At 43.8% G+C, this 14,151-nt stretch overlaps 1 protein-coding gene across 1 annotated transcript in view; it reads right to left on the bottom strand.

Moving 5' to 3' along the window:
• LOC141147976 (uncharacterized) overlaps positions 1-14,151 on the bottom strand; it is a 488,999-nt gene that overhangs the window by 450,780 nt on the left and 24,068 nt on the right. The window contains exon 2 of the mRNA XM_073635132.1: positions 2,665-3,009. Within this exon, the coding sequence (XP_073491233.1) occupies positions 2,665-3,009 (345 nt within the window). The remainder of the gene's footprint in view (positions 1-2,664; positions 3,010-14,151) is intronic.

Genomic DNA, 14,151 nt, shown 5'->3' with positions numbered 1-14,151 from the left:
AGGTTCGGGTCTCTCAAAATGCGATGGCATCTTGGGAGACCCTGTGTTAGTGTGCCTAGTCTGTGCAATGCTGTACGCTATGCTAATACTTAACTAGTGTATGGTAGCGTTCAAAACATTCACCAATGCAAAGACCAGGATTGTCAGGACAGGAGGGACAAAAATAGCGGGTGTCACGCCTATATGCGCGCTTTCTACAGACACAAAATTTTCTTTGGGGGGCTCGTTGGGTAGGGGTACTAGGGAGGACATACGGAAAATGCCTCTCATGCAGCTGGCTTACTGCATTTGGATTTGGAAGGTGAGGTGGAGCACCATCTGGAAACAGAAGGGCTCTGACGATCTCTTCCTGGAATTTAAGGAAGGATCCAGTCCATTCTGCATCTCTGTATAGCACATGAGCGTTCAGCAAAGCCAATTGAAATAAGTATACAGACACTTTCTTGTACCAATGCCTGGCCTTACGGGCAATTAGGTACAGCGCCAACAACTGGTCGTTGAGGTCCACCCCTCCCATATTTTGGTTATATTTGTGGACACAGAGGGGATTCTCCACAACACCAGTCGCCGTAGTAATTTGGACTGTCATGTCTGCATGAAGGAAGGTAAGAACGAAAACATTCTTATCCCTCCACTTCATAGTGAGCAAGTTATTACACTTCAAGCAGGCTCTCTCCCCCAACCTAAGACGGAATCTACAAGCCGCTGGGGAAAGCCCTGGCGATTAGATCGCACGGTGCCACATGCTCCAATCTGAAGATCAAACAAGTGACTAAAAAGTGGCACGCTCGTGTAATAATTGTCCACGTACAAGTGGTACCCCTTTTCTAATAAGGGTGACATCAAGTCCCACACAATCTTGCCAGAGCTTCCTATGTAGTCAGGGCAGTTTGTCGGCTCTACGTGACTATCTCTTACCTCGTAAACCATAAAACTACATGTATAGCCTGTGGCCCTGTCACAGAGCTTATACATCTTGACTCCGTATCTGGCACGCTTGCTGGGAAGGTACTGTTTGAATGACAAGCGGCCAGAAAACTTAATCAGGGACTCATTACAAACTATTGTTTGTACTGTTATTACAATGTTGATGTTATAAAATGAAAGTGCATGATTTTACCATAGAACTCCTTTAAGTTAGTTTTAGGTTATAATTAGCAACTATTTCCTAGGGCAGGGGTGTCAAACTTCATTGCGTGTCACATCAGCATTATGGTTGTCCTCAAAGGGACGGTTGTATCTGTAATATAAATGTATGCAGGGCTTTTTTCTCCGAGAACAGTTGCAGTTTCTACACCACTCCCCCCTGCCAAACTGCATCGAATGGTGGGTGTGACCAAATCACAATGGGAGGATCTTAAAGGGACAATAAATACCAGGAGTGTGTTAAGTGCAGAGTTGAGAGGTGTGCTATGCACAGTGTCGAGGGTTCAGCTCTCTTTCACAGTCTCTCCACATCTCACCTCCACCCCTCTCCCTGGGGCCGAGGGCCACATGAATTTGTCTGGTGGGCCTTGTGTTTGACGCATGTGTTCTAGTGTGTGATACTGTACATTCATTTTTCACGGTTTATCCAATTTTAATGTGCAATACATGCTACAGTATTTATGGCAAAAAGTCTTCTGATTAAATGTCCAACACTGAAATTCTTGCCTAAAACAACCATGCCAATGTTCCAAGGCCAAACACTATCCTCATACCACATCACACTCCTGAATGCCAAAATTTGCACAAAATATGTTCACAAAATATTTACAATTTTATGCACAACTTTACTCATTTTATTCTATTTTTAAATAATATAATATGAATTTATGGCTAAGCCGATAGCATTGTAGTTCATACAGATAAAGCACACCAGGCAAGAGTCTGCTTTTGTGATAACGGATTGAATGCTTTTTTGACTGTTTTTTTTTTTTACCACTTTTGCCCCCCCCTTTTTTTTTCCTCCTTGGTTAACATAATGAACTAATATGTACTGATATGAATCTTTTTTTTTTTTTTTTTTTGTATATATCTTATTAGTTGGTGTCAAGTTTATTTTTCTTTTTTCTAGTTGCCATCTTCAAGCGTAAATCCTGAGGAAGCTAATATAGCGAAACGCATTGATTTTACACGGTTGTACCATCGAATATCGTCTGCCTAAACATATCACATGTCTCTCACTTTATGGATTTAATAAGATGGCACTTTGTTTTAATGTGATATAGTAAATTCTTGTTTTTATATTCTTGTTTTTGTAATTTCCTCATTTGATTGACACATTTAAAGTCCTCTTTTCCTTTGGAGTTTCCCTTCCTTCATTTAGGATGTGGCTCTCCTCTCCACTGGATTAATTTTATGGTTAAATATGCTTGCTATTGGGATGGTACCAACATGAGGTAATTTTTTTATCTGTGTCTGGCTCACACTCCTTTTTGTACCAACGTACCATGATACCCTTGTAATGTTTACTTTTTGGTTCAATCTTATTTTATTCAAAATTGTCATCAAGAATAACAAGTAATACAGAAATGAAAAGGAACCCCAAGGGGGCAGCAAATATATCTTTCAATCACTTTGGAATGTATACACAAAGGTATCATAACAACTTATGGTATATATGGTAATATGGTAATGTTTACCTTTAATATTTAGTAATACATATTTGTATATAATACTTACCATACACATTGAGGTCAATGTCTTTGGATTCCGTTTGTGGACTGTAGATTACCATACATCGATATTTTCCTGCGTCAGAGAGGGTGACCTTTTTAATTTCCATATTAGCGATGCCTTTGGTGATGTCCTGTCTATTGATAGACATTCTCGGTTGGGACACTGTCCCCTTGTTGTCAAACCTCAGAACCTCGTTGCCCTGGAAAAGCCACAAAATGGCAAGGAACTGAAGATTTATTGAAGGGTCATCCACTGTGAAGGAACACGGCAGTACAAAGTTCTCTCCCAACTTGGCTTTGTGTGGTGATGGAGCGAAAACCACCAAGTCGGCTTCATTGTAAAGAAAGGCTGAAAGAAAGAATTATATGTACAAAAGGGTATTTAGAATGTATTGGTTACCAAGCATTAGATATGGCTAAAGCATTTTTCAGCGGTGTGGGTTTACAGGAATGTTGCCCCTTTAAAGTGACCCAAAGTGAAGATTTGCTATATTAAAGGGAGTAGAAATGTTAATTGCATCTAAGTAATACCCTTAAAAATCGACCTTTCTGCCTCAAAAACAGTAGAACATTTCCTGTGCCTTGAACCTCATAGCTGTATGTCTGCTGTGTGAGATCATGTAGGGCAAAGTGTCCTCTGACTGGAAGTCTCACCAAATTTGGAATAAGGTTTGGTGATGTCATTACTGTGCTGCCCACTGTTCTCCTTGCTGGGGAGATAGCTGTACCTGAGGACCTGCCGTGCAAGGATCTCCCTGCTTCTACTTTATTCATTCTGTGGATATGTGGTTCCTCCACCTCTCCTGCTGCTTCTTCATCATTATTCCACCAGTCATTAGGTCATCAATCAAAACTGGCTCCTCAGTAAAAACATATTTTGCTTTGCTCAGTGAAATATTTTATGGGCAGCAGAGAGTGGAAGCATCAAGCCTAAAATTACTTTTTACTTTAGGCCCTTGTTATTGGGAAAGTCACCTTCAGACTTGTTTTGATACGAATATCAGTTTCAGAAACTGAAGTCAGACAGGCATCCACCGTCCAAACCTCACTATTTTATCACTGTGAGTCTGACCAATTTTGAGGGCCAGTAGATGAAGGAGACTCAAATTTAAAGTGTTACTAATCCCACAACAGTAAAATCAGTCTGTATATGCAGTAAAGCATGCTTGTTATATTCCTAAGGGGTGAATCATCTGAATTGTGTAAAAGGGCTGTTTGATCCTGTATTCTCTGATCCATTTCTTCTTCCACTGTCCCCAACCCATCTCGTGATAGAACAGAGCCTTGGGGGCAATCTGCACATGCTCAGTTTGGTGTGTATTGCTAGATGTTTTTTTTTGGATGAGTGAATGTGATCAGCACAGGGCCAATCAGCACTCTCCAGACAGAGGGTCAGGGGTCCTGCAGCCTCATAGGACAGTCAGAAGTGAATTAATACTCCTCCTACAAGCTTTAACCAGACACTGATAGAAGTCACAAGACTGCTATATACTGCTGATGAGAAAAGGTATTTAACAGTTTATATTTACTAAAATAATTGCATTTCCATGTTCTGTGTACTGTGGGAGACCAGATATAGTGAATGCAGGGTCCTGGGTTTAGTAACACTTTAAAGCACGGATCTCCAAAATATGGCCCTCCAGCTGTTGCAAAACTACACGTCCCATGATCCTGTTTAAAGGATAAGTTTATGTAACATGCTACAGATGCACCAGCCTCTGCACCACCCACTGCCACCCCCTAATTTCCCATTGTGAAAGCAAGCAGGGTATTGTCTCCCCCCATGCGCTCTGTCACAATCTAAAAAAAAAGTGGGGTTCCCGGCCACACCATTCATTCACAGAGTTCTGTGGATGTGAAAACAACAAGTACTGACAGCCTTTGCGGGTGTTAGCTTGAAGTTCTCAATGAAATACCAGGGTGTTGTTGAGCGCTCTAGATATCATGGTTAGGCATTGTGGATGAGAACAGAGAAAAATATAATTGGCACCATCATCCCTTTTGATCAAAGACTACTAGCAAAAAGGTTAAAGGATGGGATTTTGTAGGTGCAACATTCTTATTACACAAACTATTGTTAAAATTGCATACATTTTATTTACAAATTTGATTTAAAAACATAGATGCATAAATTTAGACATAGGGTCATGTACAACAAGTAAAAAATGTCATACACATATTCGGTTTGCTGACATGCTCTTATACAGTATCTCACAAAAGTAAGTATACCCTTCACATTTTTGTAAATATTTTCTTTTAATGTGACAATACTGAAGAAATGACACTTTGCTACAATGTAAAGTAGTGAGTGTACAGCTTGTATAACAGTGTAAATTTGCTGTCCCCTCAAAATAACTCAACACACCCCCATTAATGTCTAAACCGCTGGCAACAAAAGTGAGTACACCCCTAAGTGAAAATGTCCACATTGGGCCCAAAGTGTCAATATTTTGTGTGGCTACCATTATTTTCCAGCACGGCCCTAACCCTTTTGGGCATGGAGTTCACCAGAGCTTCACAGGTTGCCACTGGAGTCCTCTTCCATTCCTCCATGACGACATCACAGAGCTGGTGGATGTTAGAAATCTTGTGCTCCTCCCCCTTCCGTTTGATGATGCCCCACAAATGCTTAATAGGGTTTAGGTCTGGAGACATGCTTAGCCAGTCCATCACTTTTACCCTCAGCTTCTTTAGAAAGGCAGTGGTCATCTTGGAGGTGTGTTTGGAGTCCTTATCATGTTGGAATACTGCCCTGCGGCCCAGTCTCTGAAGGGAGGGGATCATGCTCTGCTTCAGTATGTCACAGTACATGTTGGCATTCATGGTTCCCTCAATGAACTGTAGCTCCCCAGTGTCGGCAGCACTCATACAGCCCCAGACCATGACACTCCCACCACCATGCTTGACTGTAGGCAAGACACACTTGTCTTTGTACTCCTCACCTGGTTGGCGCCACACGCCTGACACTATCTGAACCAAATGTCAGGGCTGGGCTCAGCCCTTCCTTCTTTGAGCTGGCCGCTCAGTTGTCGGCTAATTGCCAGCTCCTATCTCTCCACAGTTACTCAGCTGTTAATGATATCCTCCTCGTCAGTCCTGCCTACTTAGACCGTCCAGCCCAGAGGATATCTGCCTTCACTTTAGTCAACATCACAGAGACGCTGTCCTGCATTCCTGTTAAAAGACTTGTCTGGCTGACATCCCTTCTGGCTCCTGCTTGCTGTTTTACTACGTTCATCTGCGGCGTCCTGACGTTTGGCTTGTCTGACTATCCATTCTGGTTCCTGAACTCTGGCTATGTTTTGACTACGTTTGTTCTATTTACTTTTACTATTAAACAAGTGTGATTTAACTGTACTTCTATCTTGGTTTGATTTCATGGTTTCTGACTCCAAATAAGTTTATCTTGGTCTCATCAGACCACAGGACATGGTCTCAGTAATCCATGTCCTTAGTCTGCTTGTCTTCAGCAAACTGTTTGCAGGCTTTCTTGTTCATCATCTTTAGAAGAGGCTTCCTTCTGGGATGACAGCCAGGCAGACCAATTTGATGCAGTGTGTGGCGTATGGTCTGAGCACTGACAGGTCAACCCCCCCACCCATTCAACCTCTGCAGCAATGCTGGCAGCACTCATACGTCTATTTCCAAAAGACAATCTCTGGATATGACGCTGAGCACGTCCACTCAACTTCTTTGGTCAACCATGGCGAGGCCTGTTCTGAGTGGAACCTGTCCTGTTAAACCACTGTATGGTCTTGGCCACTGTGCTGCAGCTCAGTTTCAGAGCAAGCTTCTTATAGCCTAGGCCATCTTTATGTAGAGCAACAATTCTTTTTTTCAGATCCTCAGAGAGTTCTTTGCCATGAGGTGCCATGTTGAACTTCTAGTGACCAGTATGAGAGAGTGAGAGCGATAACACCGAATTTAACACACCTGATCCCCATTCACACCTGAGACCTTGTAACGAGTCACATGACACCGGGGAGGAAAAATGGCTAATTGGGCCCAATTTGGACATTTTCATTTAGGGGTGTACTCACTTTTGTTGCCAGCGGTTTAGACATTAATGGCTGTGTGTTGAGTTATTTTGAGGGGACAACAAATTTACACTGTTATACAAGCTGTACACTCACTACTTTACATTGTAGCAAAGTGTCATTTCTTCAGTGTTGTCACATGAAAAGATAGAATAAAATATCTAAAAAAATGTAAGGGGTGTACTCACTTTTGTGAGATACTGTATATATCCAGGGTAATTATATGGTTTATGCTTATATTTTAGCAGCCCTTGGCTCTTCACCCTCCTTTACGGCTGGTTCAGCGTTGGTCCCGACATTCCTGGCGGAGGGGTGGGGCTCGTGTGGTGCCAGTGGGCAAACTCTGCATATTCATTTTTCTATTTTTTTTTTTTTTTTCATTTTCTTCCCTTCTCATTTTTACATGCTTTTGTATCCCCAACACACAGTTGGATGGCAATGACTTCATGGGACCTATGCTGACCTGGTGGGTTTCATTACAATTAATGATGTCTAATCATGGTTTATGTATATCTCAGCATGTTGACTTTTTTATTCTTTGCATTGTTTTTCTTTTTTGTCTATTAGTATCCCTATCACACATTTTCTGAAGAAGCCAGAATGATGAAACATGTAGAAGAATAGGTGTGAAGGAATGTAATTTTTTACTTGATGTACATGACACTATGTCTAAATCAATGCATTAATGTTTTTTAAATCAAACTTGTAAATAAAATGTATGCAATTTTAATAATAGTTTGTGTAATAAGAATTTTGCATCTACAACATCTCATCCTTTAACTTTTTTTCTAGGAGCACTCTAGATAGTTTATTGAGCTTCCGATCAGAGTGTACCTGCCTGGCTGTATCGGAGGTACGGGCAGACAGCTACATAGACAGGACCAGGGCTGCCATCAGGGGGGTACAGCAGTCACAACTGTGTGAGGGGCCCCGGGGGCCGAGGGGCCAGAAGAAGGTAGGACGGATGAAGGGGATCTGTGCTGTGCAGTATAGAAACGACTTCACAGCTTCTGCTGTTCTCTTGTCACTGAGCTCAGACATCAAGCCCTTTACTGCCACCTCTGGCTACTATGTGTATGTGCATTCTTCGTGTGATTTGTACTGTGCTTCTCAGCAACATGTCAGCTTTGTGAAAATGAGCTGGGACTAGGTAGGAAGACCTTCTTTACAAGTAGGGGCTGTGAGGGACAGGGAGGGGGCTGTTTGTGTACAGGGAGGGGCCAGAGCCTTGTGTGTTTACAGGTTTATGTATGTGAGGGGCTGACATATATACAGGTGTGAGGGGGTCTGACATATATACAGGTGTGTGTGGGGGGCTGACATATATACAGGTGTGTGAGGGGGGCTGACATATATACAGGTGTGTGGGGGGCTGACATATATACAGGTGTGTGAGGGGTCTGACATATATACAGGTGTGTGAGGGGGGCTGACATATATACAGGTGTGTGAGGGGGGCTGACATATATACAGGTGTGTGAGGGGGCTGACATATATACAGGTGTGAGGGGGTCTGACACATATACAGGTGTGTGAGGGGGGCTGACATATATACAGGTGTGTGAGGGGTCTGACATATATACAGGTGTGTGGGGGGGCTGACATATATACAGGTGTGTGGGGGGCTGACATATATACAGGTGTGTGAGGGGGGCTGACATATATACAGGTGTGTGAGGGGTCTGACATATATACAGGTGTGTGAGGGGGGCTGGCATATATACAGGTGTGAGGAAGGCTGACATATATAAGCGTGTGTGAGGGGGGCTGGCATATATACAGGTGTGTGGGGGGTCTGACATATATACAGGTGTGTGAGGGGGGCTGGCATATATACAGGTGTGAGGAAGGCTGACATATATACGTGTGTGTGAGGGGGGCTGGCATATATACAGGTGTGAGGGGGTCTGACATATATACAGGTGTGTGAGGGGGTCTGACATATGTACAGGTGTGTGAGGGGGCTGACATATATACAGGGGTGTGTGTGAGGGGTCTGACATATATACAGGTGTGTGAGGGGGGCTGACATATATACAGGTGTGTGAGGGGGGCTGACATATATACAGGTGTGTGGGGGGGCTGACATATATACAGGTGTGTGAGGGGGGGCTGACATATATACAGGTGTGTGGGGGGGCTGACATATATACAGGTGTGTGAGGGGGGCTGACATATATACAGGTGTGGGGGGGGCTGACATATATAGAGGTGTGTGAGGGGGGCTGACATATATACAGGTGTGTGAGGGGGGCTGACATATATACAGGTGTGTGAGGGGGGCTGACATATATACAGGTGTGTGAGGGGCGCTGACATATATACAGGTGTGTGGGGGGGCTGGCATATATACAGGTGTGAGGGGGGCTCACATATATACAGGTGTGTGAGGGGGGCTGACATATATACAGGTGTGTGAGGGGGGCTGACATATATATAGGTGTGTGAGGGGGGCTGACATATATACAGGTGTGAGGGGGGCTGACATATATACAGGTGTGTGGGGGGGCTGACATATATACAGGTGTGAGGGGGTCTGACATATATACAGGTGTGTGGGGGGGGCTGACATATATACAGGTGTGAGGGGGTCTGACATATATACAGGTGTGTGTGGGGGGGCTGACACATATACAGGTGTGAGGGGGTCTGACATATATACAGGTGTGTGTGGGGGGGCTGACATATATACAGGTGTGTGAGGGGGGCTGACATATATACAGGTGTGTGAGGGGGCTGACATATATACAGGTGTGTGGGGGGGCTGACATATATACAGGTGTGTGAGGGGGCTGACATATATACAGGTGTGTGGGGGGCTGACATATATACAGGTGTGTGGGGGGGGGCTGACATATATACAGGTGTGTGGGGGGGCGCTGACATATATACAGGATTGCGGGGGGGGGGGCCTGTGTGCGTACAGGTGAGGTGGCCGGTGTGTGGATTCGGTAGGATGGCCGTGGGTAAGCCCTGGGGAATGTTGGTGGTCAGGCTCGGCGGGGGGGCGGGCCTAAAGCTGTGTAAGGGGCCCAAAAATTGCTGATGGATGCCCTGGACAGGACTGTCGCATTATGCCCACGATCTGCTGATTGTAGTTGCAATGCTTTACCAGCAAAAAAATGTGCATTTATTATTTTTATTGTAAAGGTGAACTTATCTTTTAACCAGCTGGTACCTCTATATAGGCTGTCCTGGGTGGTCTGGAAGCCATTGATGGATATGTGCAGGATCCTCAGAGCATCTGCATATCATTACTGGGGCCAGATTATTTGTAATAATGTTAGTCAAATCAAACTGTTGCAAACTTGCTTTCTTAGTTTTGGTAGAAGATACGCCAGTCAATTGTTTTTTATTTGTTGGTGACGTTTTAACTAATTTCCTGAGTTTTTGACAGCCTGTGATAGCAGCATAAATGAAGGGAATGGTTGTCACGGGGACAGGAAAACACAGATTTGAATAATAACCTGATAGATGTTTTAACCATTTCCCATTTGAATAATAAAAGGTATTTAGTTACACTCCATGCCCCTACTGAAGGTATTTCCTATTACTTCCTGTCTGGACAGGAAACAAGGGGAAATCTCAGCGACGGGGACAAAGACTCTAATAGATTCTAATAGTGGGTCTATCCCTTCCCTGTTCGCAATTTGGCTGGAGTTGGGCTTTAATATGTGTGGCCAGGTTAGACTTCCCTGTATACGCAATGGAGTTGATTTACTAAAGGCAAATAGACTGTGCACTTTGCAAGTGCAGTTGCTCCAGAGCTTAGTAAATGAGCAGAAGCTGTGCTGGCTTTCATCATCCAATCATGTGCAAGCAAAATGCATTTTTTTGTATTTTTCTTGCATGTGCTTGGCTAATCTTTGCAAAGTGAAGCTTCACCTCCTTTACTATGCTCTTGCAAATTGCACAGTCTGTTTACCTTTAGTTAATCAACCCCAATGCATGTAAATCTGACAAGCCAACTGTGGACTGTCAGATGGAAGCAATTAGGTAGGTTCTACAGCTACTCAATCATTTCCACATACTCTGCGCTTAGGTCTGAGGACCCAGGACCATGTCTATTCGCTGATTTTCCCTACCTAGTACAAACTGGGAAGAAACGTCTATAACGTCACTTCTGACTTTTTCTGTCACTTTCCCTGGCCACTGTGGCTATGGTAGAAGCTAATGGAGTGCAATCTACTCTCCATCTGCTTCAATTGAGGGCAGGTGAGACATCAGGGGTCTATGGTTCTAGTCACACCAATGCATTTTTTCATGCTCTTTGCAGAAATGCAGGACAATATTTTAAACATGGGTTTCTATGGAACACATTCCCATCAATGCATTTTTGTGCCTCTGCATATTTGGAAAGGGTCAAGGACTTTTTTAAACGTAAAACATTTTTTTTTTTTTTTTGCTTTTTTGGTTTAATAAACTTAATGAAGAAGCTGCAGAAAAGCATGTAGTGCGTTTTTACTGTCTTTATTTCATGGTTTTGCCGCAATTTGTAATTTTTACAATAAATTTGCCCAAAAAAGCATAAAAAAATGCAATTCGCAACAAAATTGTGGTAAAATCACAATAAAATTGCAAAATTGCAAAAAGCATTGCAGAAACGCTCAAAAGCAAACTGCATAGGTGTGAATAGAGCTTAATAGAGAACCTGCCACAAAAAATAGTATCACATAGGGAATTTTTGGTCCCTTATGTGATAAAAAAATAATAAAGTTTAAAGGAGAAGTCCAGCCTGAGCTCATTTGGCTGAGCTTCTCCAATGGGTCACAGGAGTGCAATTCGTTTTGCATTCCTGTGACCCATTTTCATCGGAGAGCGGGCCGAAGTCTGCTCTGCTGACATCACAGGAATCAGTCCAGGGACAGCGTCATCCTGACTCTGGGAGTCTGGATCCGCCAGGTGCATGGACTGATGGCAGTCTCAGCCTCTCAGCTCTCCACTCGGGGAGGAGTGAGAACCGAGCCATCGGTGATGTTAGGTGGCTCGGTTCTCAGTGTAGAGGCGCCAGGGGACAGATACAGCATCCACCTAGGTGAGTATGATTGGCCAAAAAAAGAACCCCATACTTCTCTTTTAATGAATAAAAAATGTAAAAAAACAAAAGTTACAGCTAAGCACTTAACCTTTACCAGCCCTCCCCACCTCTACATACACGCAAATACAAACATAAACACACATTGGAGGCGACCGTGTGTATGAAAAGGTTGATTGTGTATGCATGTTACATATAGCCAGTTACATATAGCCCGCCCTGTGATGGACACAGGGACTGGGCGTGACTGTGAGCAGAGCTAGCCGAACCTAGCTGAATACACTCGGCTATCTGTATATGGGCAGCGCTCGCTCCGCTCACAGTCACGCCCATCCCGGGCGGGACTACGAGTGGAGCCGAAAGTGGCCGAAGAGACGCGGCAAGTCACGGCTATGTATTTTGGCGCCGGCGGCGCCATTTTCGAACTGCAGTGACAATGACAAGTCACTGCAGTTTAACTGCAGCCTGGGCAAGGCTGCAAATGGACACAAAGCTGCATATGGGCACTGACAAAGCTGCAAGGCTGCAAATGGACACTGATAAGGCTGCAAATGACACCAAGGCTTCAAGGCTGCAAATGACACTGGACAAGCATGCAGATGGACGCTGTGCAAGGCTGCATTGATGGGCATTTAAATGTTTTTTTCCTTAAAACATTTTTTTTCTTAACCACTTACCAACCTGGCCAATTCTGACACTTTGCTCCTACATGTAAAAATCATAATTTTTTTGCTAGAAAATTACATAGAACCCCCAAACATTATATATGTTTTTTTAGCACAGACCCTAGAGAATACAATGGCGGTCATTGCAACTTTTTATCTCGCACGGTATTTGCGCAGCAATTTTTCAAACACTTTTTTTTGGAAAAAAAACAGTTTCATGCTTTTAAAAAAAAAACAAAACAGTAAAGTTAGCCCAATGTTTTTGCATAATGTGAAAGATAAAGTTGCGCCGAGTAAATAGAAACCTAACATGTCACGCTTCAAAACTGCACACGCTCGTGGAATGGCGCCAAACTTCGGTACTTAAAAATCCCCATAGTCGATGCTTTAAAATTTTTTACTGCTTACATGTTTTGAGTTACAGAGGAGGTCTATGGCTAGATTTTTTGCTCTCACTCTAACGTTCGCGGCGACACCTCACATCTGTGGTTTCGACCACCGTTTTCATATGTGGGCGGGACTTACGTATGCGTTCGCTTCTGCGTGCGAGCACACAGGGACAGGAGCACTTTAAAAAATTTTTTTTTTTTTAATTGTTAATTTTACTTAAAAAATTTTAATTTGACACTTTTTAAAAAAATAAATATTTTTGATCACTTTTATTCCTATTACAAGGAATGTAAACATCCCTTGTAATAGGAATATGGCATGACATATTGGGAACCCAGAACCGCCGACAACAAAAACCCTGACAGAGGAGGGGGCTTAAATAGCCCTCTCAGACTCCTCCCACAAATACAGGCTAGCCTCCAGCCAGCCTTACACTTGTAGTCAGAGTCTTCAAGTGTGAAATGCGATACTCCTAATAACCAAGGACTGAGGTGTGCCTTGGCCTGACTGGTCAGTATGCCTGAAAAGAGGGCAAAAATACACCAAATTTAGGTGAAGAAGGGAAGGTAACAATCCATTAAGTGTAGTAGCGTGCGCCCGGATGGCAACAGTATGTATCTGGTAAGTATCCGCTATGACAGGAAAAAAAACCCACTGAATCCTGACTTGGTGATGAGAAGGAACCCCCTATAGAACCTGCACAGCTACCCAGAACCCGACTAAACGTCCCGTGAAAGAATGAATGAGCCTGATGCCCGAGACAACCCAGACATAAGAATGAAACATTTGTGAATGAGAGGATACGTGGGGGAAAGGGAGCAAGGGCTGGCCCGAGGAGCCCCTGCAAAATGATGGCTGCGAAGAACGAAATACTTCACATGGACACCAGTGAAGTAGCTCATTAAAATACCCCCCAACCCCTGGCCTACCCATACTTGGTATTGGGAAGTGAAGTGAGTGCAAAAGACAACTGGCAGGAGTTCGAAATGCTGCATACCTGATGGATGTGATGGAGTAGGCGGATAAGGACCATGCGCTATGGCAATAAGCATCCTTGAACATGGAGAAACCATGCCAGAGACAGAACACCGGTCCCACCTGATTCGATCGGGTCGTGCTTCAGCCTGAAACCTGATAACCGAGTCTGAATCCTGAACCGAGGAAGGAGGGCCAGACTCCATCCCGGGGAAATGAGTTCAATGGCATGATACCGTTGTACCCAAAGTGACTGAAGCCCCCCCCACCTGGAACAGGCTGGGGATCGGGAAAAATGACTGGACTGACGTCCCTGAGCAGTTTTCCAGGCAATGTCCTAGACAAGAGATCAGAGCCGAGAGTGGAATGCAGAATCATGACGACGTTTG

The sequence above is a fragment of the Aquarana catesbeiana genome, linkage group LG06 (assembly GCF_042186555.1).
Source record: "Aquarana catesbeiana isolate 2022-GZ linkage group LG06, ASM4218655v1, whole genome shotgun sequence".
Classification (NCBI taxonomy): Eukaryota; Metazoa; Chordata; class Amphibia; order Anura; family Ranidae; genus Aquarana; species Aquarana catesbeiana.
This window is presented reverse-complemented; position numbering and strand designations above follow the sequence as displayed.